This window comes from Bos indicus, chromosome 1, assembly GCF_029378745.1.
Source record: "Bos indicus isolate NIAB-ARS_2022 breed Sahiwal x Tharparkar chromosome 1, NIAB-ARS_B.indTharparkar_mat_pri_1.0, whole genome shotgun sequence".
NCBI lineage: Eukaryota > Metazoa > Chordata > Mammalia > Artiodactyla > Bovidae > Bos > Bos indicus.
In genome coordinates, this window is record NC_091760.1 from 25,695,295 (window position 1) to 25,721,455 (window position 26,161).

The following is a 26,161-nucleotide window of genomic DNA, read 5'->3' on the forward strand; positions in this document are numbered from 1 at the left end:
ACAGGGAGGGCTTTTAATTTACATCTTATGATGTTGCAGTTTTTGTCAAGATATAATCACAGAATCTTCAGCCTTTAACATTTATAAAAGAGAATTCTTGATTATATTATCAACTATTCCTCAAATCTTTTACCACTAGTCAGTGAATAACAAAAATATTTTAAGTGTCAGGGGAGTGTATAATTTTCTCAGTTCTGTCTTGTCACAACAAAAATTTGAAGCGACGGACTTTATAGCCCTTGGCATGTCACAGCTCTCGGATAGACTGTGCCTCAGCTCTTGGACAGATCAGTGTTACGGCTCTTCGACAGATCAGTGTTGCAGCTCCGTGTTACAGCTCAGTTTTATTTAGAAAATAGAGGAAAATACATCCTCAAGGCGTGACGGCATGCCAACCCAAAAGATGCAAAGAGAAGAGAGCGAGAGCACCCCGGCCCTTCGGCTGCACTTTTTATCTGTTTTTTTTTTTTTTTTTCTACTCCCCCCCAGGCCTGCCTTATGAAAATTGGGCTAGACAGGGGTGCTGTTTGTTTTACCTGAGATCCTCACTCTGGTCCTCGGACCTTCCTTTGTTCTATTTTTGGGCTTTTCCCTTCCTTGTCTTTTAGCCACCACCATTCTGGTCTCCTTTTCCCTATTCTAACTACCTAAAATAAGCAAATAGATGGGGAAACAGTGGCTGACTTTATTTTTGTGGGCTCCAAAATCACTGGAGATGGTGACTGCAGCCATGAAATTAAAAGATGTTTACTCCTTGCAAGGAAAGTTATGATGAACCCAGACAGCATATTAAAAAACAGAGATATTATTTTGCCAACAAAAGTCCATCTAGTCAAGGCTATGGTTTTTCCAGTAGTCATGTATGGATGTGAGAATTGGACTATAAAGAAAGCTGAGTGCCGAAGAATTGATGCTTTTGAACTGTGGTGTTGGAGAAGGCTCTTGAGAGTCCCTTTGACTGCAAGGAGATCCAACCAGTCCATCCTAAAGGAGATCAGTCCTGGGTGTTCATGGAAGGACTGATGTTGAAGCTGAAACTCCAATACTTTGGCCACTTGATGTGAAGAGCTGACTCATTTAAAAAGATCCTGATGCTGGGAAAGATTGAAGGCAGGAAGAAAAGGGGATGACAGAAGATGAGATGGTTGGGTGGCATCACCAACTCATTGGAGATGAGTTTGAGTAGACTCTGGGAGTTGGTGATGGACAAGGAAGCCTGGCTTGCTGTGATCCATGGGGGTCATGAAGAGCGGGACACAACTGAGTGACTGAACTGAACATAAGTAATCAGTGAATGAAGGTTTTAAGTATACTTTTAAAAGTGTTATGTATTAGATAAGTTCTGTGAGCCTTTCAGCTCTGTATTGCAATCGTTCTATAGATATCATTTATTTGATTTTAATGATGCAACTTTATTTCATTCACTGTTACAACTTTAATGTGAGTACTGCACTCTTTAAAAGGAAAGATTCAGTTTTCCATTAAAAAAAAAAGTTTTTTTTCCCTTTTTCACTTTTCTCCATATCTTTAAAAAAAAAAAAGAAGAAGTGTTGCCCCCCACCTCCATGTTATCTGAGTGCTTATTTACTTCTGGGTATATTTTATCATGTGAAATAGAGTTTATTGATGACAACGAGGACAGCTTTACACTACTGACATTGCAGCCAGATTCTTTACTGTGTGAGCTACCAGGAAAGCCTGAATGTTTATAGGATTCTGAAAAATTCTCTCCTGAGTTATCCATATCTAACTCTGATACAGTGAAGCCCCAACATAAAATGGAGTTAACAGATAAGAAGATTGCCATGGAGGAAAATAGAAAACTATTAAAGTTTACAGACAACATTTAGTTGTAGAAATATAATAAGAATCTTTGAACCACTGTTATGAGCTTATTTTAATATTTCATGTGTATGTATGATTGACTCTAGTGTATAATTCCAACAACCAAATGATATATTTTAGAAGTCAAATAGTGCCTTGTTGAGACTGAGTAATCATTCTACAAATCAATTAAAACAGTTTTATTCTCTCCCTTCTATGCACACTAGATTTCTGATACTGGCACTTACACTTGTGTGGCTACAAGTTCAAGTGGGGAGACTTCCTGGAGTGCTGTGCTGGATGTGACAGGTGAATTCTTTGTGAATTATTTTAATAGAAGAAATCTTGAGCCAGTTTTAGTGATTAGCTCATTATCAGATAACAAGTTAAAGAGAGAGCAAGATTTTAAATTTATTGACTGTAAAAACTAAGCTTTATGTCACTTTTTCATTTCTACCCTGCTTGGCACATAGCATTGCATATATGAAATTTGATACATTTGTCCTTGATAATCTTACTATTTTCTCTGACAAAAGAACAAGCAGTTCAGGTGATCATGTGTGAAAGTAAATATTTTCTGATATTTAGGGGAAAAAACAAATATTTACTTTTATACTTTTGATTCATGATGATGAATTGCTCACTGTCTATTCAAATTCTTTAATAGGTTATTTTCTGTCTTTTAAACATCATTGTCAACTTATGCAACCAGAAATGAATTTTTTTCTGTTTCTCCTCTGTAGAATCTGGAGCAACAATCAGTAAAAGTTATGATTTAAATGACCTACCTGGACCACCTTCCAAACCACAGGTCACTGATGTTACTAAGAACAGTGTCACCTTGTCCTGGCAACCAGGTACCCCTGGAATCCTTCCAGCAAGTGCATATATCATTGAGGCTTTCAGGTATGAGACAGTTTCTTTTTTCTCCATTGGGTTTTTGCTTTAGCTTCTATATCCTAAAATCTCAAGTGAGCTATCCTGCTGTTTTATTCTAAGGACATGTTTAACCAGTGCATTTTAAGAATTTATCTTTGGTATTTGACTTTATTCAAGAATAGACTTTGGGTTTATTTTTCATTCATACCTTAATTATAACATTAAATATGCATCATCGTTGCCTATGCATATAGGCATCTAGTTATGACATTATCATTAGCTCTTTTCTTTCGCCTGACCATTGTAGGGATTTAAGATGAGAATTTTGGCTTTAGAACTAAGCAGGACATAATTTAATTAGGCACAAGCACTTTTTAAGTTACCCAACTTGAGGCATGGAAACTTGGAACTTTACTTCCTAATAATTAGAGAAGAATTTGAAATAATTCCAGTGTTTTATGCTATATATTTGACTACATGTTATGGCTATGCCTAAGAGAAAATTAAAAAGTATAATTAAGAGATTGATTACAAGCACTTCTGATGGCTGAAAGGAAACATTAGGTCCAATCATTATTAGGAATAATTTCCCTCACCTTAGGGATATAGACTATAAATTAGCCAATACTGGTATAAAACTGTCTTATGAAAATTTGAAAAAAATAGTTATACTAATGAGAAAATGTAGCTTCATATTCAGTTTCAAACCGCTTCTATTTGCCATTATAAATATAGAGATAGCGCCTCTCCTTTTTAAGCATAAGGGCAAATCATCACTTTCATTTTAGATTTCCCTGATTTATTAAAGTTAATGATCAGTATCTAGTTTTCAAATTTCACAACAGTGTTTCTCTGTAATTTTCATGCTTTGATGTATAAGGACTTCTGAAAATCAGACAGCCCTGAAAAATCACATTTTCTCCTCATTCTAAGCAAAAGTAGCATGTGAGCTTAGACAAAGGGCTTTGAAAGGGCATCCTATCTGTTAAGGGGTCCACACACAGAGTCAGAGATATTTCACTATTCTGAGATGTGAAATCACAATTCTGTGTAATGTACAATTTTATTAAAAATGTGACCAAGGGAAAATATTCATTACATGCTTCCTTTCTTCTTTTACAGATATGTAGTTTTAGAAGGCTCTATTATAATATTGCATGTGGAATTGATGCAAAAGAAAACACAACTTGTAACAGGAAAATGTATTGGCATAATTTACTCTGTAGTCCATTTATTCTTTCTGCAGGTTAATTCTTTTCAAGGTATATATATACATTACGAGGACCATATTTATTGTATAAACTTGATGTTGTGATCTTGGCCTCTGTTCCTTTTACAGGTATTCATTTAGTGGGCTGCTGTGCTTTAGCAAAGGGCTATCACATCTCCTGGGCTGAGTTTAATTTTGTTGTGCATGGCACTTCCGTTAGGTGGGCTCGGCTTTGTTGTGGAATAAACTGAAATCATCCAAATGTTTCATTTATTGGGCTGAACACTTCAAGCGTTGTGTGTGTGTGTGTTTAATTTTCAGCCATTAACCTTTGTCATTGATATCCAACTCCATTTCCAAGACCCTCACGACTGTTCTTTAAATGAAATTTCTGTTCCCGTTTCAGCCAATCGGTGAGCAATAGCTGGCAGACAGTGGCAAACCACATAAAGACCACCCTCTATACAGTGAGAGGACTACGGCCCAATACAATCTATTTATTCATGGTCAGAGCAATCAACCCCCAAGGTCTCAGTGACCCGAGTGCTATGTCAGATCCTGTGCGCACCCAAGGTAATTTCAGTAACTGTAAACGTGACTGGTTCTAAAAGAGGCATTAAACATGTCATTAAGGACAAAGGGATTGCAGGACCACTGATAAATGCATCTGCATTGCATATTAAAATGTTTCACTAGGCCTGATCCAGTGAAAGAAGAGAAAGCTTCTCTGTTGTTCACCTTTAGTGAGTATAGCTTCTTTCTGCAGCTGTCAGGGTTTATTTAGTAAAAGTGAAACACAATAATTTGGTACAATTACATGGTAATTTAAGGCAGGGCTTAACTGTAGGAGTTAAGCCAGGGGTTTCCCAGGTAGCTCAATGGTAAAGAATACACCTGCCAGTGCAGGAGATGTGAGTTCGATCCCTGGGTCAGCAGAATCCCCTGGAGGAGGAATGGTAACCAACTCCAATATTCTTGCCTTGGAAATCCCATGGACAGAGGATCCTGGCAGGCTACAGTCTATGGGGTGGCAAAAGAGTCAGACATGACTTAGTGACTAAACAACAACAAAACTTATTGGTCATCATTTTAATTATATAGTAGAAATTTAAAGATATATAATTTATGGGCTTCCCTGGTGAGTCAGTGGTAATGAATCCACGTGTCAGTGAAGATAATCTGGGTTTAATCCATGGGTTGAGAAGATCCCTTGGAGAAGGTCATGGCAGCACACTCCAGTGTTCTTGCCTGGGAAATCCCCTGGACTAAGGAGCCTGGTGGGCTTCAGTCCATGGGGTCATGAAGAGTCCAACACTCTGAGCACACGTGCACATAAGATTTTTCCATATTTCAAAGGAAGGGAAAATGTTTCTCCTTCTTTGAAATTAATTCTGCCATAATGAAAAGTGAATGTTAATGGATAAGATGCCCTGTTAAGGATATCAAAATTGCTTCCTGTGGTTCAAGAATTGTGTTTTGATTGCAAAGTGGGTCTCAAGGTGTGCTTCCTAAAAGCAGCATCTCATCACCTGGGGCTACCTTAGAAAAAATTCTCAGGCCCTGACTCTGAAGCTCTGGGGGTGGCGCCCAGCAGTCTGTTAAAGTGCCCTCCAGGAATGTTCGTGCTCAAGTCTGACAAGCATCTTTACAGTAAATGGTATTAAACCAGATGTTTAAAGCAATAATTTGTTTCAGGAAGCTGTAAATCAGGCTTTCTTCCTGAGGTATGTGATGCTTTTGATGAATAAAAAAATATATATTTTATAAGATCAAAATGGAAGATTCCCCATCTCATCTTTAGTAGCCTATCTCTTCACACTGGGAAATTACTGGAGTCTAGGGGTTAATATGGGATGTTGAATCTCCCTTGTTACTAGTAGATGAAGGGAATTAATAAAATAGAAATGGTGGCTTTATTATTTGTTACGACTTACTTCCCACAGGGTTCTTGAGAAAGGGTTAATTATTTCTTATTTGTAAAAGGTTTTGAACAAGATATAATTCAAAGTAGTATTTTTATGCTATAAAAAGCACCATACAGCCATAAAATATTATTATAATTACAGTGTAGCTTGGTGATGTAACTAGCATGCTATTAGAGAAGGGCGCCTTAAAGGAATCAAGTCAAATAAAGTCACCACGTGATTTTGCAACGTTGCTGACATGATGACAGTCATGGGAGGAGGGGGTGCCACTTTGCCATTGTTCTGTAAGAAGTAACGTGATTAATTTTCCGTGATGATAAAGGGCCTGTAGGTAAAGAACCTGTCTCGAGAGAAAGAAAAAGTACAACAAGGAATTTGAAGCCCTGAAACTGGTTCTGTTTTACCTTGCCTGAATCCACTGGCTTTTAATGTGTATGAATTTCATGAGTAAATTTAATTATTGAACTTTAAAAAAAAAAGAGGTGTATGGTTTTTAAGTCAAGAAATTGCAGTACTCAGATAATTTTTTTACTTGTGTAGATAGAAATAGGTTTTGTGCATAACTGCAATGGAAAGTGGGGAGATCACAGAATGGGGAAGACTTTTGGTGTGATTAAATCTGGCGGCCGTTCTTGATCATTCAATAACAGTGCCAGTCGCTAAATCTTGACTCATAAAATAACTTCTCTGCGAAAAGGTCAACAAAGATTAATGAAAAGTTGTTTGTGATCTGGCTTGTTCCAGTCGAGAGACCATATAGAGCAAAAGACTTATGCTCCCATAACAGATATTTAATAGAAAAACTCCTGTTTTGTGTCTGAATGTCAGGATCATTTTTGACACCACACTTTCAAGCAACTTTGCATTCTGCCAAGCACTTCTTTGCAAAGAACATTTTGTGGTGTGAGCTCTTATTTTTTGAAGATACTAATGCTGTAGAATTTCCAAATTTCTTATTTCAGTAAGGCAGCAAATGCTTGTACCATCAATATCACAGTAAACCATAGGTATATTAGCAAAGATGAGTAGCATTCACATGATATTAATAATATATAGGTATATTGATATATTGGTACATATATTGTGTATGTTGTCTAAAACTCCCTCTGCTGTTTATATTAAAGTTATGTTAAAGATGAACAAGAAGTGGAGCTGGAGAAAAATTACCAAGATGTAGTGCCCAATGGTTGTTCTTATTTAGTCACTCAGTCACGTCCAGCACTTTTGCGACCCCATGGACTGTAGACTTCCAGGCTCCTCTGTCCATGGGATTTCTCAGGCAAGATTACTGGAATGGGTTGTCATTTCCCTCTCCAGAAGATCTTGCTGACCCAAAGATCAAATTCCTAATTTCTGCACTAGCAGGGATATTCTTTTCCACTGAGCCACCAGGGAAGCCCTCCAATTTAAGTTAGTGCTGCTGCTGCTAAGTCACTTCAGTCGTGTCTGACTCTGTGCGACCCCATAGACGGTAGCCCACCAGGTTCCCCCGTCCCTGGGATTCTCCAGGCAAGAACACTGGAGTGGGTTGCCATTTCCTTCTCCAATGCATGAAAGTGAAAAGTGAAAGTGAAGTCATGCAGTCGTATCTGACTCTTAGCGACCCCATGGACTGCAGCCTACCAGGCTCCTCCATCCATGGGATTTTCCAGGCAAGAGTACTGGAGTAGGGTGCCATTGCTTTCTCCAAAGTTAGTGCACCCAGTTTAAATTATTTTTGAGATAGGCACTTAAAAATATATTTGCAAGAGTAATGCTTCGTGGCCTGAGAAATTAGGAGAAGGCAAGATTAAGAAATTAAATCATTTTAAATTGTACTTCCTTCCTTAAGTAAGGTGATTACAGAAAAAAATCAACTTACCATTGCAGTGTACCACTTGAATCTCTATGAAATTCAGTGTTTGATGTCAGTTTGATGGACTTGGATATCTATAATTTATCTTATTTTTTTCTTTAATGGACACAAAGGGTATAAACTGTTGGATGGGAAATAGAACAGTGTTTAGGTAAATGGTGAATACATGATCAGAACAGATTATGGCTGAGAGTATATCATTCTAAACATTGCAATTCTTCTCACCCAAACACTCACTACAAAAAATCAGCAGCCTTATTTTTGTCAAGTATTGGAGTACTATTCAGAATTTTACACAGAACATTGTATCAGTGTGTTAAATTGGTCATCAGAATTTTTTTGTGTGAATTTGGAAGGATTCATCCCCTTCTTTCCCTCATTTTATTTACCTTTAGTGGCAGGCTGCAGTCCATGGGGTCGCAAAGAGTCAGATACAACTGAGTGCCCACACACACACACACAGTCACATAATTCACTCCTAGGCCCCCTGCTTCCTTTCTCTTCCACTTTCCCAGACTGAAATAGGTTCAGAAATAGCAACACACAACCTGCTAATTGGGAAAAGGGATTGAACAAATTCCTAAACAGCAGTTTTCAGATCTGGCCCCGGTAACTACTTGTGGAAGTCCTTCAATGTCTCAACATCTGTATTAAACTGATGTTTCTAAAGAAGTCTTACAGCCCACACTTTATCCTTTAGTAAGAAAATAATAGATCTTTCACAGCAGTGTACTGAATGGGGATAAGGGGTCACTAACACTTTTATTAATATTATTTTAGCGAAGATAAATCTCACTTTATATCCTAAAGTGGTAGTATGTATATAAATATTCTTTAATGTTGTCACAAAGGATTTTTAATTTTCCCCCCATAATTATTTCTAATGGCATAATATTGGCTTATATAATATGTACTGGAATTGCACTGTGAATTTTTAAGGATTGGAACTGTTTATCCCTATAGATATCAGCCCACCAGCACAAGGAGTGGACCACAGGCAAGTCCAGAAAGAACTCGGAGACGTCCTTGTCCGTCTTCATACTCCAGTCGTACTGACTCCCACCACTGTTCAGGTCACATGGACGGTAAGTTTTTAAAGGCTATCCTAATGGTAGTCTCTTTTCCTCCTTTGAGAAAACAAACCAGAAAAGAAAAAAGCAAACAAACCAAAAATCAAAACCCTCACCATTTAAAGTCAAGGTAAATCAAAGGCAAAAAAGAAAAAAAAAATTCAATAGGCAAAAGTATAAACAGAATGAAAATAGATCACAATATAAATAATATGTTTTGTCTCCTGAATGTTTACATGGCCTTATTGAGATGTATTAGCACACCAGAGTTAAAGTATACAACTCAATATTTCTTGGTATCTTTGCGGAGTTATGCAATCACCACCAGAATCTGGTTTTAGAATATTTCCTCATCCCAAAGTAAAACCCTGGGCTGTTGAGCAGCCACTCCTTCATTCCCCTGACTTTAGCCCTTTGCAACCACTAATCTGCTCTGTATGAATGCGCCTCTTGCCTTCATGTGAATGAAATCATGCAATATGTGACCTTTTGTGTCTGGCTCTTTTCACTCGGCGTGGTGCTTTTGAGGTTCATCCAAGTGGTAGTATGCATCAGTACTTTGTTTCTTTTTATTCAGAGTAGAATTCCATGGTATAGATGCATCACATACATCTGTTTAGCCGTTTATCAGCTAATTCGTCTTTGAGTTCTTTCCACTTTTGGCCATTATGAATAATGGTGTCATGAACACTTGTGTCTACATCGACATATATTTTAATTTCTCTTGATGTATACTTCTGAATTGTTGAATTAAACTCTTAACGTTTGGGTGAATTGCCAAAATGTTTTTCAGAGAGGTTACACAATTTTATGCTCCTACAGCAATGTTAGAAGATTCTAGTTTCTCTCACATCTTCAACAACCCTTGTTATCCTGGCTTTTTGATTATAGCCATTCTAGTGAGTATGCGTGGTATATTACTGTGATTTTAATTTACATTTCTTTAATGACTGTTTTGAATCTTTCATGTGCGTATTGAGCATTTGTATATCTTCTTTAGAAAAATGTCTGTTCAAATTCTTTGCCCATTTTGAAACTGAGTTGTCTTCTTAGTATATAGTCTTACAAGAGTTCTGTACATGTTGTGTGCAGATGCTTTATCAGATGTATGATTTGTAAATATTTTCTCCCAATCTGTGTGATGTTTTTTGCTTTCTTAATGATGTTACTTGAAGCACAAAAAAATTTAATTTTGAACTTTTCTTCTAAATTTAAATCAATTATCTTTAAATTCTTATAGCTGAATATTATCCAGCAGTACCAAAAAGGTATATAATTTCACATAGTAATTAATTTATTTATAATTAATTAATAATTATAGTAAAAATTGATGGGTCTTAATAAATAGATTGTTATTTTAATATATGCTTTATTATAATTTTTATATAATAAAATAATTCCATGCCTTATTGAGTATCAACCTACCCACTATTATTTCAGAATGAAAAATGTTTTCATCACATGGTAGTCACTGCAATGAAAACAATAGCTAGCATAAAAATATCCATATTATTGATATTAGAGATTATTAACCTTTGTATGTGTATTTGTGTCTGTGTGTCTGTGTTTTGTGAAGAAACAGATAATGTGCTTTCTTCTGCCTGATACACTTAGTGTCAACTTTTCATTCATGCTCAAGATCTCTTTATTATAGCCTCTAAAATTTCATAAGGAGGATAAACGAGCTTTTCATAGTCCCCTGTTTGTTAACAGATCTTGTATGTTGTGTAAGTAATGGTCATTTGACCTAGGGATATCTAGAAAATTTTTGTTTTAATTATAATATTAGAATTGTATCAATTATAGTTGATTAGAAAGAATTATATTAATTAGAAAATATTTATGATTATGTCTCTGTTATTGTTTTTGTTGTTGGTGGTATTGTTTTAGTGGTAGTAGAAGAGTAACTTTAAAAAAAAGGATGTTACCTGCTTCGAATGCAGATTTCTTTAGGTTAATAACTTATTTCACCTATTTCCATCAATTTCCTCAATAAAAGAAGCTGAGAGTGGAAAACTGGTTATTTTTCATCAGTTCTTAATCAATAATGTTTGAATTATAAAACACAATGAAGAGAGTTATCCCAGGGTCTTCTTAATAATAAATCTATTGAGTAAACACAGTTCAGTAAGCATTTTTTGAGGACCAAGTTTAGAGTAAATGTTGGAAAACACTATATAACACTATATTTGTGTTGGAAAACACAAATCTACTTGAGAAAAACATAGAACTTCTTAATGATGGTACATAGGGATAAGAGCCATAACTGATATATATATATATATAAATTTTATAAACAGAGGCTTCCATCAAAGAAGAAGTAATTAACTCTGTCCTCAGGCATCAGAAACAGCATTATCACTTTTCTACATCTATATGGGGAAATATGGAGGCATTATTGTATTAGAACAGAAGAAACTGAATTAACATTTAAGGCTCTTTAGTCCAGTTCTCAGAGAAGGCAATGGCACCCCACTCCAGTCCTCTTGCCTGGAAAATCCCATGGATGGAGGAGCCTGGTGGGCTGCAGTCCATGGGGTCTCTAAGATTCAGAAACGACTGAGCGATCTCACTTTCACTTTTCACTTTCATGCATTGGAGAAGGAAATGGCAACCCACTCCAGTGTTGTTGCCTGGATAATCCCAGGGATGGGGGAGCCTGGTGGGCTGCCATCCATGGGGTTGCACAGAGTCGGACACGACTGAGCAACTTAGCAGCAGCAGCAGCAGCAGCAGCAGCAGTCCAATTCTATTTTTAAGGGGTAACCCCAGTGACTCAGTGGTAAAGAATCCACCTGCCAATGCAGGATATGCAGCTTTGATCCCTGGGTCAGGCAGATCCCCTGGAGAAGGAAATGGCAATCCACTCCAGTATTCTTGCCTGGGAAATCCAATGGACAGAGGAGCCTGGCGAACTACAGTCCATGGAGTTGCAAAGAGTCGGACACGACTTAGCAACTAAAAAGAATAACAACAGTAGATTGTAAAAGGAAACCAATGGAGGCAGGTTGAACAGTGTTTCCAGGATCCTACATCTTTGTATAGGTAAAAATGGGATTAGAGCTTCCTTAATGTAAACCTGCTCTTTGTTTTTCGCTTGAAACTGTAGACAAATATTTAGTTGGAAGAAATACCTTTTAATAGTGGAATTTCAACATATGACCTTGGATGGGGCATGTTGTTGCCCCTTAAATTAGACCAGTCTAATGTTTGGTCTGAGAGTACAAAACTGGGTAGTGCTTTAACAAAAAATAAAACTAAATGTATGTTTTAAGAGTAGCTATGATTATCGGAGAAGGCAATGGCACCCCATTCCAGTACTCTTGCCTGGAAAATCCCATGGACAGAGGAGCCTGGTAGGCTGCAGTCCATGGGGTCGTGAAGAGTCAGACACGACTGTGCAACTTCAGTTTCACTTTTCACTTTCATGCATTGGAGAAGGAAATGGCAACCCACTCCAGTGTTCTTGCCTGGAGAATCCCAGGGATGGGGCAGCCTGGTGGGCTGTCGTCTATGGGGTCGCATAGAGTCGGACACGACTAAAGCAACTTAGCAGCAGCATGATTATTTAAGGTTGCATTGTTTCTAATTTTATTTTTCATATAATTTCACATTGACTTATTTTGGTTTTGGCATACAATGGTTTCTATTTTTCTGCTCCCATGAAGGGACATAATGACCTCATCATTTTTCCAGTGGCACAGAAAGGGTATTATCTGCCAAGATCTCTTCCATCTTTCTGTAGCTTTGGCTCAATACAAAACTATTCAATAATAAAGCCAAGGAAATGCTTGTATTTTTAACACCAGATTTTTCCTCATTCTCCCCTGACAAAAGTCTTCTCTGCTTTATTCTGAGTTTTAAAGGGTTGCTTTTTTAAGCTGCTTCTAAATGTGGGGATTATTTGGGTAAAGAATCAAAGTCATTATGTTTACGAAGTTAATCACTTTAAAAGTCACAGAGTTTAAAAGAATCAATCAAAGTAGCTCAGAATTGTAGGTCAGCAGTCTGGGTTCTTCCAGGAGAGGGACCTTGACATATTCATCTTTATATCCCAAGAAACGTGTTATTACTAGTCTACATATCTCTCCCTCATGAGCTTGAGTTTTGAGTCCAAAGTTCAAGTTTTCACTTCTGTTTTTCTCAGAGGAGAGCATTTATTATGAAATTCTTTTTCAATAACTGTCCATTGAATGATCAAATCAGTTGTCTTCATACATTTTATTTTTTTTTATTTTAAGAAAGAAAGTTTTTGACTATATCACAAATTCTCCATGAATTTGTATTTACACATAAGGTAAGTTATGTATTTGAGAAGTAAATTTAGTGAAATAAAGTTAGACTGGAGAGGGCATCTGTGACCAAAGAAATTATAATCAAATATTTCATGTCATATTTTCAACTTGCTAAATGTGTATGTTCTGTGAATTATCACATTGTTAGTACTTAAGTTTCAGGCATGTTGATGTTTGAGGAAAGAAATATATTCCCCAGCCCATGTATTTCAATTAGGGGTCAGCTGATGTAGTTTGTCAATAGTTGGCAGGATTCTGTTACCAAACACACAGGACGTTTGGACTGGAAAAACTATCTGCCTGTCCCACATGTCTAATCTCAAACCAACAAAATTTAGCAAACAGTACTTTCTAAAATGACTGTTCTTATAAAGAGGGTGGGTAAAAATGATGAAAATGACTGTTTCACTAAGAAAGGAGCAATAAATCTCTTACTTTAAAGTCATTATTCTAGTTTGTGTGTATGAGTGTTTTGTTTTTATTCAAGGACAAGAATTACAGGTCGCTTGCCCCTTAAACATCACAGCTATTGGAGTTGAAAGAGTATTTTGGCAAACTAGAATCTCAGAACTCAGTGAAACCCAGGTCTGTTACTCAGCAGGCTAAAGCCACCAAAGGAAATTCACTCTGAATTTTCAGTATAAATGGAATTTTAAAAATGAAGTGATAGATATTAAATATCTTTGTTTAATCTTTTAATGAATGTACAGATTTGAGGGCCACAAATGGACTCCCTTTTTTAGTATATCCCTTACATAACAGTGCTCTATCATTGTGCAGCTCTAAAACTTGAAAAGTGCTTTATTATTTGTGTAAATTAAGTAAACTGAGACTCAGAACGTTTAAAAAGCTAAACCATCACTCAATTGAGATCTTATGACCTGAATATCGAGACTCCTTCACGTGTTCCTAAGACAATACTCTTTTATTCAGATTTCAGAAAATACCGATTTTTTTTTTTTTAATTTAGTAAACCCATGGTTTTGTGGCCAAACTCTGATTATGGAGATGGTTTGTGTGTGTGTGAGCACTCAGTCATGTCTCATTCTTTGCAACCCCACATTCTGTGGCCCACCAGGCTCCTCTGTCCGTGGGATTTTCCCAGAGACAGAGTGAGAATACTGGAGTGAGTTGCCATTTCCTCCTCCAGGGGATCTTCCTGACCCAGGGATCAAACCCTCATTCTCCTGCATCTCCTGAATTGCAGGCAGGTTCTTTACCACTGAGGCACCTAGCAATCCCATCACAATTTATAATAGACTCTAAAAGAAAATCTTCCTTCTTTTAATTAGAATGTTAATAAAACTAGTGACAAGCATGTGGTTTAACTTGAAAGTGACCGCTTGTCAAAAGGTTCACCAAAATCAGTGGTGTAGAACACGTAGGCATTAAAATCTCACCTGTTTTTAAACAGGTGATGTGCAGCATTTTCACTTTTGCTTTCACCTGTAACAACAAACTTTCCTTCTGAAAAGAGTATAGAGCATGTATGTATAGCAGCCACACAAAATCAAGTCAAAGTATTTAGCTATTAAGTAGGCCATTAGACCAGTGAAGGCAGTATACACTGAAGTGAGCAAAGCAATGTTGTGCAGTAAACATTAGCTTCATAAAGTCCTAAAACACTTAATTAATGAAAACCAAACATGGATAAAACCAATTTACCCTGATTTACAGACTCCCTTCATCTGGAAACAGCTGCTTAATGTTCTTCTTAAAAACACAGCTTGCTTCTTTCAGTATTAACAAGCTATTATTGTGAGTTATGTCTTTCTTTCAGTATATAAATCCCCTTAAAGTGAATGCAGAAAAGTTTATAAAATGCAAGCTTAATGTTGTTTTAACATATGCCTCAGGGATTTTTTTTGAACATTGACAGTTATGATGAAAGGCATCTCTGTGTCTCTCATAAATTTAGCTTTTTGCATTTTAGTTTCCTTGTTTTATAATGTCTAGAGAACTTCTGCTGTTCGATAAATATGTACTTTGGTACGAACACAAACTGGTAGCATGGATGAGGATTCAAAGATCGTGAGCTTGGTATCAGAACTGAGCTTACTTTTCTTTGACATAGCCTCATACAACTGTAGTACTAATTCCACAAATCTTTAAGAGTTAGAAAGCTGTCATGTGGGTGAAGGAATTCTTACTTGTTGAGACTCATCTGTGAAACCAGAATTAGCTATACTTAGAAACACACATGCTCACGCAAATCCAACTTTATGGATTTTTCTAGCATGGACATTCTACATACCAAAGACATAGCCCTTTGTCTTGCTGTATTTTGATTGAGGTTCTGTATTTGTACATTTTCTGTCTTCACTTAAAAAATATTTTAAAATGCTGCAACTAATAAAGAAGTGCCAGAAGGTATTACATGAAAGAGTATCATTTGTGTTATTATGTGTTAACAGTTGGATACAGACATTTTTTAAAAAACTGAAATAGCCATTTCCATCATCACCTTCTTTATTTTCTCTCTTTTCTCAGCCTTCCTAAATTAGGGTTACTCCATCTCATCTCCATTGAATTTTACATTTTACTTGACAATGAAATATGTCAAGCTAAAGACTTCTTAGAATATGGCTATTAAACTATAGTATCTGGAATATTAATTGAAGAAGATACTGTGATAGTTATATTTAAGTCAAGCATTTCTAAAAATTAGCAGGACATTCAAATGTTGAAAAAGCTAAAAGTCCTTTTCTCCCTGAAATGAAACAGTGATAAAACTCCAATAAAAAGTGTTCAATAGATATAAAATAAGAACTTGTTTTTTGGATTTTTGATATTAGTTTTCCAGTTCACATTTTCAGATTTTTATTAAAAACAGCTCTTTATCCTCTGTACCTCAAATGAATGAAAGAAAAAAGAAAGCTGTTAAAGTGTGCTAACAGTGGGACTATTAGAGGGCCTTGAAGTTGTTAACTTAATAAATGTCTTTTATTTAATATTTGTTAATCACTATAAACTTTTCATATGCTTTTAAAACAGGAGCTCTAGCCCCACAACTAAGTCTCTTTTATATGCTTCCTCCAGCCACAGGAATTTTACATACGCTGTTCCTACTTTTCTTCCTCTGTATAAATCTTACTTTCCATGCAGATCTCAGCACTTGTTCTTCTTCTGGGAAACTGTCTCCCTGATCAATCAACTTCTCTCCACTCTAGGCTTTCTTGTCTGCTAGCGCATCTCATTCATAACATCATAACAAACAAATATGATGTAACTTGCCCGTTGTTTGAGTGATCATGAGATAATTTCCACCTTCTACCTGAACTCTATGCACCAGGAGGCCAGGGACTGACTCTCCTTTCATTCTCCATTTTTATCCTCAGAGTTTAACAGAATAACTGACACCTCTAATGGGAACTCAGAAAATGGTTGAGTGAGTAAAGGTGTTAGTGAATGAACAAGGGGTGATAATGGAGATTCCTGACAAATAGCACACTACATATAAAACCACAAAAACGAGAACTGTTGAATACAGGAGAAGGACAAACAGATGACAAAGCTAGAAATATTGACAGGACTTTGTGCTAATCCAAAGAATTTGAATTAATTGTATCTTAACTACTATGAAGTATTTTAAACAGGGGATAATGTAGTTCCACTCTTTATTTTGGAAGTAACAACTTGGAATCATGTGAACTCAGAACTGAAAGAGGATGTTGGAAGCAGGGTGATGAATTAGAAAGGCATGACATCACTCGGACACTTCTATTTGGTTTCAAAAGCTTTTTGCTTTGTCTTGCAGGTTGATCGCCAACCCCAGTTTATTCAAGGCTACCGAGTGATGTACCGTCAGACTTCAGGCCTGCAGGCTACAACAGCGTGGCAGAATTTAGATGCCAAAGTCCCAACTGAGAGAAGTGCTGTCTTAGTCAATCTGAAAAAGGGGGTGACTTACGAAATTAAAGTTCGACCGTATTTTAATGAGTTCCAAGGAATGGATAGTGAATCTAAAACAGTTCGTACTACTGAAGAAGGTCAGTATTCAGATTTCTAACATGAACCAACCTTAAACCATAATGAAATCAACTTCTGTTGAAGTTTTAGTTTTATCATCTTCCTTAGAAGAGTACCAATAGAGAATTCTAAGAGTGAACCTGAGAAGTGTCTTTTTTCTTCTTTTATTCTGAGAAGTTCATAGAATCTAACAGCTCAAAAATTGTTAGTACAGGTTTGTGTGCCTGATGCTCAGTGAGACCAAACAGACCAAAATATCGGAGTTCAGAGCAGAGAAAAGTTTATTGCAGGGCCGTGCAAGGAGATAGGTGGCTTATGCCTTAAAAAGCCCTGACCTCCTCAAAAGTTTTCAGCAAGTCTGTGATCAGCCCATACACAGTTTTCTTATTGGCTGATGGTGATGAAATAGGGTGAAATCACAGGGGTTAATAATATCAGTCCTTAGACTCCAGTAGTCCTGGGGCTGTGTGCTCATGGTCCTCAAGCAGTTAACATCTTTCATTTTGTGGGGGCTTTTCCGCATCTCTAAAACAACCCAGGAAATGTGCATCAAATACTGCTATCTAGGTACTTCAGAGAGGGGGACTAAAGCAGAGGATAAGGAGGAAGACATGTCCCAGGAAGGCACCACAGGGTCCTGTTTGGTTACAAACTGACATTCAAGTAGTTTGAATTTTTCTTAAGGAAACATTAGCTTCAACTCTTGTTGGTCTGTACACTGGAATTTGATTATAATACTTTCCCTTTTTGTTTTCACACATGGCTTTAGCTCATTTAGCTTCATTAAAGGACAAGCTAATGGAAACTCAAGTACACAGGCTGTTCTTTGTCCCTCCTCTGTTTTTGGTGTAGTAAAGCATGACATTCCCTTTTATAAGCCTCCTTCCCTTTGAGCTCTGCCAGTCGGATTCATAATTTCTAATCCGGAAGGCCATTTGAATGTTTGCAATAGCATTCTTCTTAATGATGTCCCCTCTCCATTTCCCCTTGGTAACTTTTCTTGTTGCAGATAGTTTAAAATCAATCTGCGATGGACATAAAACTAATATAGTCTCAACTAGTCCATTTTCTAGTTTCCCCTTCCCTAAACTAGAAATTGGCAATGAATGGTATCATCAAAGTACAAAAAGTCATATGCAAAGTATAATAAATCCCCACCTTTTCTGCTTCTCTGCTAATTTTTATGTAAAAAGCCTTTTTTCTAAACATATTTTATATAAATCAGTATAAAAGCAGCCTTAAGAAAATATGTGTAGATTGTTCATGCTAACATACAGATATACATCTCCAAAGATATGTGGATTTCCATGGCTCTCCAAAGAGCCTTTAAATTATATATATCTTATAATTAGCAATACAGAGAAAGGTTATCTTCACATTGGTTTACAGTGTGATATACTGACACGGGCAGAAGTGCATATTTTTAAAGGCATCATTAATTGACCTTTAGGATTTATAAAGAAAAAATTACTAAAATTTAATAATAGGATCTTTGTCTCCCATTAAATTTTGCTATATGTGGAAAACATATAAACTAATGAGTGGGGTGGGTAAATTTCATACAGAATGCTATGTTTGAAGCACACTTCCAAAAATCAATTTCACTGCAGTTAGACTTTTTCTCCGGAATAGACATTTGTCACCGTTAGACTTACGTTCATCTCCTTTTTCTGTGGCTCCTGAAGGGAACAAATGGGACTCAGCTGGGCTGTGTCTGGGAACGATGAGTGGGCTCTTTCACATCTGGGTAATAATTGACCTGTCAGGAAATAGGCACCGTGTTCTCGCCACGCCAGCAGTAAGGGAAATGAGAAACCAGTTCTCCAAAGTGTTACTTTTCAATAAAGTCTACCTAATGACTACAAAACCAGTAGGCAAACAGTTGGATTTATGTCATTGTGCCACATTTCAGACCAGCATTATCACATAGAGGAGTAATAAAGGGCAGTATTGTGGTAACGTGTCTGTGTGTGTTTTCTGCACGGACCATACTTCAGTGAAATGTGTTGTGATCATTTATCAAACACGGGAAACTTTATTGGTAAGCTTTTAAGTATCTTTTATGATTGAAGTGTACACATTTTCAAAGAACTAAATTATGTAGTTATGAAAACATTAATCTTATATGTAAAAATTCTTTCATACCTCAAAATTATATGACTTTTGCTTCAAGGGTTAGTACTTTGATTTGCTTTTTCAACTGTTGGCTTAAGCTCAGAGTTATACTGAGAATTGATGTTTTCCAGGAAAATTCGTATGACTTAGCTCTCAAATACACTGGATAGGAGATACTACTACTGTCCAAAATCAAGAATTATTTCTTATTCATCTTTTCTTTGTATAATTGTAATTAGTTATGGGAAAAACCATAAAGGAAGAGAATTGTAGGAAATTAAAATCTGTCCGTTTCATGATCCCACATGAACTGTTTTCATTAATATCTTCAGAGTTCCTTGCCCATCAATGTAAAATAAGTTTCAAATCTTAAATTATGAATCAGTTTACAACAATCAATTATGTTTCTCATTATGAGAACAAAACTGTCTTTTCTCTGTGTTGGTGAAATTTATAGCTATGTTTCTGTTTTTATGTATTAAACATAAACCAAAACAAAACAAAAAGATAGTAATGCTACTACTCAGAAATAATGGCTGGTCAAATTTTGGAATGCATCCTCTCAGAATACTTTTGATAGCAATGTTTTTGTTGTTGTTGTTTTGCTTATTTGTTTTACAAAAGAGGAGCCTGTTAGAGGCAGAAGAGTCAAGGTTCTAAAATCAGACATACCTGGTTCAAGTTCTCCCTCAGTTTGACTTAGATAAGTCTATTATAGTAGCTTTCCTTTTCCTTATCTGTAAAACTAAGATGCGTTGTTTTTTATTTCCTGTGAATTTTTTTTGTGAGATGTTATTTTTACTGTGAAAATTAAACCTAACTCTTACCTCAGTTCTAGGCATATAGGAGACACAAACTCGAATGTTAACTGTTAAATTTATTGTTGAGGACATATCACTGTAGCTGTTTTATTTGCTTTAAATCTATCCATTATATTTAAAGGATTTTTTTTAACCATTCACTGTTCATTCAGAACTACTAGAAACAAGACCCTCTTGCATCTTGTCTTTATATTCATATTCTATAAGCAGCATTAATGCACATTAAGACTTACAATTAGGGTTTATTCTAATGACTTCTTCTGCAGCCCCAAGTGCCCCTCCACAATCTGTCACTGTGCTGACTGTCGGAAGCCACAATAGCACAAGTATTAGTGTTTCCTGGGATCCTCCTCCTCCAGATCATCAGAATGGAATTATCCAGGAATACAAGGTAAGGCCTGGATGAAGAAGAAAGATTCACAGATAAAACTTCCCAGAGAAGTCTCAGGGTCATGTGGATGGGAAGTATTTCTGGTGGCCTTCTTACTGAGTTTGAGTGTAAAGAAATATATGTTTGTGCGACTTGTAAAGAAGCAAATGCACAGAATTCATAGAACCTAAATCCAAGCTCACAAATAACACAGACTCAGTTGGACAAGTAAACCATAATAGTGCAGTGGTTATTTTTTATATATTTATATATACACACATATATATATATATGTATAATACACACACATATATATGTATAAATAAATAAATAAATAAATATATATATATATATAAATGTGGTTGCAGAACTTCAGGAATTTACAAAGATGGAGTAGAGGGTAGATAGTGAAGCCCTGTCCTAGAAACTGTCTTTATCTTTGTTAGACTTCTCTGTAATGGGATTATGTTGTTTAGTTTCTAAGTCGTGTTCCTCCGACTCTTTGCAATCCCATAGACTGTAGCCAGCCAGGCTCCTCTGTTCATGAGATTCTGCAGGCAAGAATACCAGAGTGGGTTACCAGTTCCTTTTCCAGAGGATCTTCCCAACCCAGGGATCGAACTCATCTCCTCCATTGACAAGCATTGGCAGGCTTTTGCAGGTGGATTCTTGCCACTGAGCTACCAGGGAAGACCACAGGCCTTACGCAGCTATTTTTTAAATGTTTTCTCATAAAAAGATGCTTTGCGGGTTTATAGTGTTGCCTGGAGAATCCCAGGGATGGGGGAGCCTGGTGGGCTGCCATCTATGGGGTCGCACAGAGTCAGACATGACTGAAGGGACTTAGCAGCAGCAGCAGCAGTGTTGGGATAGAGATAGGAAGTACCATCTCCCACTCTAAATTCTTTTACCAAGTTCTTGAGGTTCTGGAAAATATTTCACTTAAGAGCTGCATGCTCAGTCTCTCAGTTGTGTCTGACTCTTTGCGACCCCCTGGACCCCTCCAGGCTCCTCTGTCCATGGGGATTCTCCAGGTAAGAATACTGGAGTGGGTTGCCACGCCCTCCTCTAGGCGATCTTCCCAACCCAAGGATTGAACCCAGGTCGCCCACATTGCAGGGGGATTCTTTACCATCTCAGGCACCAGAGCTTCCCAATCCAGGGATTGAACCTGCATCTTCTGCATTGGCAAGCAGATTCTTTACGACTAAGCCACCACGGAAGCCCTGAGAAAAGGGAGCCATTGAAAACACAAATTTTAGAAAGCTTTCATTTTTCAACCGATGAATTTGTTGCTATTTAGAAACAATATATCCATTGTTTCTTCACCATCATTTGAGAGACATCATTTGAGAAACGCAAGTTGTCTGACTTTGAGAAATGATTCTGATTAATTGTGATATGATTAGACCATATGGGTGAGTAAAACATATCATTAAACCTTGTAAAAATTCAAAACTCTAATTTTTTTTGCCATTAATAAATATTTGTAGAATTGTGACAATAATACACTAAGTAGATCTATTAGAAAAGAAAACTAGACACCCCACCTCACCCCAGAAATTCAAAGTTGGTGTGTGAAATTAAGCTGAATAATTTTATTCAAAACATTATTACTTCTAGGGAAAAAAAATGTTAAAGTACAGTTTTCCTAAGTTAATGGTTAAGTTACTGAAGCAAATGGATTAAATTTGCATAAAATTTATTTTAAAATTATTGCCATCACTTTATAAAGAAATGTGTCTAAGAATATAAGAGTAAGTGCTTTTATAATAGCATAATTACATAAATTATGAAATTTTATAAGCATTAAGATACATTCATACTGGATGAAGCACAAGCTGGAATCAAGATTGCCGGGAGAAATATCAATAACCTCAGATATGCAGATGACACCACCCGTATGGCTGAAAGTAAAGAACTAAAGAGCCTCTTGATGAAAGTGAAAGAGAAGAGTGAAAAAGTTGGCTTAAAACTCAACATTCAGAAAACTAAGATCATGGCATCCAGTCCCATCACTTCATGGCAAATAGATGGGGAAACAGTGGCTGACTTTGTTTTTTGGGGCTCCAAAATCACTGCAGATGGTGATTGCAGCCATGAAATTAAAAGACTCTTATTCCTTGGAAGGAAAGTTTTGACCAACCTAGACAGCATCTTAAAAAGCAGGGACATTACTTTGTCAACAAAGGTCCATCTAGTCAAGGCTGTGGTTTTTCCAGTAGTCATGTATGGATGTGAGAATTGGACTGTAAAGAAAGCTGAGCACAGAAGAATTGATGCTTTTGAACTGTGGTGTTGGAGAAGACTCTTGAGAGTCCTTGGACTTCAAGGAGATCCAACCAGTCTATCCTAAAGGAAATCAGTCCTGGGTGTTCATTGGAAGGACTGATGTTGAAGCTGAAACTCCAATACTTTGACCACCTGATGCAAAGAGCTGACTCATTTGAAAAGACCCTGATGTTGGGAAAGATTGAAGATGGGAAGAGAAGGGGACAACAGAGGATGAGATGATTGGACGGCATCAGGGACTCAATGGACATGAGTTTGGGTAAACTCTGTGAGTTGGTGATGGACAGGGAGGCCTGGCGTGCTGCAGTTCATGGGATCGCAAAGAGTTGGACACAACTGAGCGACTGAACTGAACTAAGACACATTGTTTTAAAAGCAAAGAATTATCTATCTTGGTGTGTGTGTCTGTGCTTTAATTAGTTTAGGATTTTACTTTTGTATCATAGAGGACTAAATATCTTCAATCCATTCATTTAAATATTTTTTTCACAACATGATAATTTTTCATAAGTTGTAAATTTTCTCACTCATGAGTTTGTCCTGTTTTGGTACAAATGTGTATATTTTGGTAAGGGTTAAATATTCCTCCATTAGTAACTTAGGTTTCATAGACTAAAAGAAGTCTGAAATTCAAAGTCATTATGTTAATTTAAAGAAAAAGTATCATTAATATATCTATTTCAGAAACAAATTGTGGATTTTCCTCCTTTTGTCTCCCCATGCAGATTATTAATTCTATATAATAGAAATATAAGTGTACACAGAATTTTTTACAACACATTTTACAAGCAGATTTTCACATCCCAAAAGAAAATATGACTTTAAATTTAATTCTTACTGGAAGTGCAAGCCTAGCATCCCTCACAGCAATGTTTAAGGACTTCCCACCACTCTGTTCATTCTCATACATGTGTATGTGTGTGTAGATATGTTTTGATCAATATTAAGATTTATTACTGTCAATGTAAATATTGACTTTAATTTTATCTCAGTCAATACCTATAACTTTAGTCAGTTAATCTTGTTAACTACCTCTGTGTAAGTTAATATTTTCTTAAATGAAATCTAAATTACTTAGATATGCACCTATATACTTCAGATACTACAACTCATAATCACCATATTTTAATAGATTATATGCATAGTAAATCTTGATAAATGAATTAACCAGAGGAATTTATGTGTTTTAATCCATACCTAAATACTGTTTGCAACCAAGGACCCCTTTCTAGACTTTGCAGAGATGTTGAGGAAATTGAATCATTGTTCTGTGAGCATTCAGTGTGTGGCGTTTTTTGGAGTTTTTTTGGCCACTCCAGATAATATGTGGGATTTTCGTTCCCTGACCAGTATCAAACCCATGACCCTGGCTCCCCAGTGGTAACAGGGACTCAACCACTGGACACCAAAGAAGTCCCAATATTCAGTGTTCCTTGTAAAATACAAAGGAATGCTGCAGTGTTTTAGTTTCTTTTATTTTTCCTTTAACACACACACATGTGCACAGACATGCACACATACAAATATACATAAACATATATATATATATAAACAGACTAAGGTAGGCATTCAAAAATGTCATTTACAAATAGCCTAGAAAATAGACTGGTCACTACTAAAAAATGTAATCAATTATAATGAACTAATTACCAGAAAAGATAATTTTATATTCTTTTGGTATTCACTTTACATTTCTATAGATCTGGTGTCTGGGGAATGAAACACGATTCCACATCAACAAAACTGTGGATGCAGCCATTCGATCTGTAATCATTGGTGGATTATTCCCAGGTATTCAGTACCGGGTAGAGGTTGCGGCTAGTACCAGTGCAGGAGTTGGAGTAAAAAGTGAGCCACAGCCAATAATAATTGGTGAGTACCAATCTACATAATCTGTGCTTTAAAATCAGTCAACTGGGAACAAGGTGGATTATTTTTTTGAATCTACATCCCAACAGTGGGTATTTGGTAAATAATGAGTAATCTGATACACACATCATATAGACAAATAGTTATGACTAGAGTTTCTAACAAAAAAGTTTAGCAATTATTCATGCTCTTAGGATATCCACAAATTTCTTAAAATAATAATGATTAAGATTTTAAATGCTGAAAGTTGGTTTGAAAATTATTTTTAATCAATAGTTTCATTAGTAATTTTGATGCCTTTGAAATATAGTAGGAAATGAGGCAGTTATTGAAGAAGGGTGTTATGTTTCACATTTATATGCTTTTTCTTAGCTAGAGAAATGTCAAAAAATAAACAGAAACAGGCCAAAAGAAACTTTGTAATCCAAATAAACTATCCCAAAGAAGAAATCCCTATTCAGTCTACTAGCATCGTTATAGAAAATTTCTCCCTATCACCATGCATTATGTTTGACTTTTCTTGAAATATATATAAATGGAATTGTACAGAATATAGTATTTTGTGTCTGACTTTCTTCACTAAATGTAGTATTTTTGAGATTCTCACATATATGTATTATGCAATTCATACGTTTTGTTTCTGAGCAGTATTCAATTGTGTGAATGTATCATATTTTGTTTCTGTTTTTCTCTTGAGAAAATGTATAAATTTTTAGGAGGATATATGTTTTTATTTCTTGTGGAGAATGACCTAGACGTAGAATTTCTGGGTAAAAGCACTGATGTATTTGAGTTTATAAGAAACTTAAGTATTTCTTCATACTGTATTTTGTACTCTCACTCAAAAAGAATATGACTCCCAATTTTTCTACTGCCACACTGACATTTGATATTGCCGTGTGTCATTATAGTCACTGCAGTGAGTTTAAGATTCCCCCGCTGTCATTTAACTTTAGTTTTCTGTGATGACTAATGATGTTGGGCAACTTCATGTGTTCTTATTGACCATTCACATGTTTTCTTTTGTAAAATCTCCAAGTCTTTGCTTTTTAGAAATGGTGCCCTTTGTCTTTCGTTACTGATAGAGAGAAGTTATTTGTTCATTTTTGATATGTTTGCTGTCATAGATTTTTTTTGTAAATATTGTCTCACAATCTATGGCTTTTTTATTCCTTTTCTTAATATCATCTTTTGGATGAGCAAAAGTTTTAAATGTACATGATGTATAATTTATCAAAATTGTATTTCATGTTTAGTGCTTTCTAAGAAACTATGTCCTACATCTAGAGAGCAAATATTTTTTTCCAGAAGCTTTACAGTTTTAGATTGCATGCTTAGGTCTATAATTTGTCTTAAAGAAATTGCATGTGGTTAGAGGGTTGAGGTTTATTTGTATCCATATGTAAAATTAAAATACCTAGGCATAGTTCACTGAAAAAGCTTTCCTTTCCTCAGTTAGCTGTATGTGTGCATCCATTCCGGATTCTCTATGTTGTTCCATTTATTTATATGTCTTCATAAGCGAAACCACTCTGTCTTGATTACTAATAGCTTATAGAAACTCTTGGAGTCAAATAATGTGAATACTGCATCATTTTCTTCTCCAAAATTGTTTTCACGGTTCCAGACCTTTTGCTTTTCCATATACTTCTCAAATCAGCATGTCA

At 36.2% G+C, this 26,161-nt stretch overlaps 1 protein-coding gene across 17 annotated transcripts in view; it reads left to right on the top strand.

The window, feature by feature from the left end:
- Positions 1-26,161, top strand: part of ROBO2 (roundabout guidance receptor 2) — a 1,473,778-nt gene that overhangs the window by 1,366,107 nt on the left and 81,510 nt on the right. For all 17 annotated transcript variants that reach the window (XM_070789313.1, XM_070789256.1, XM_070789396.1 and 14 more), the window contains 7 exons: positions 2,052-2,133; positions 2,568-2,730; positions 4,320-4,486; positions 8,657-8,778; positions 16,816-17,047; positions 20,230-20,354; positions 24,326-24,497. In XM_070789313.1, coding sequence (XP_070645414.1) covers positions 2,052-2,133; positions 2,568-2,730; positions 4,320-4,486; positions 8,657-8,778; positions 16,816-17,047; positions 20,230-20,354; positions 24,326-24,497 — 1,063 coding nt within the window. The remainder of the gene's footprint in view (positions 1-2,051; positions 2,134-2,567; positions 2,731-4,319; positions 4,487-8,656; positions 8,779-16,815; positions 17,048-20,229; positions 20,355-24,325; positions 24,498-26,161) is intronic.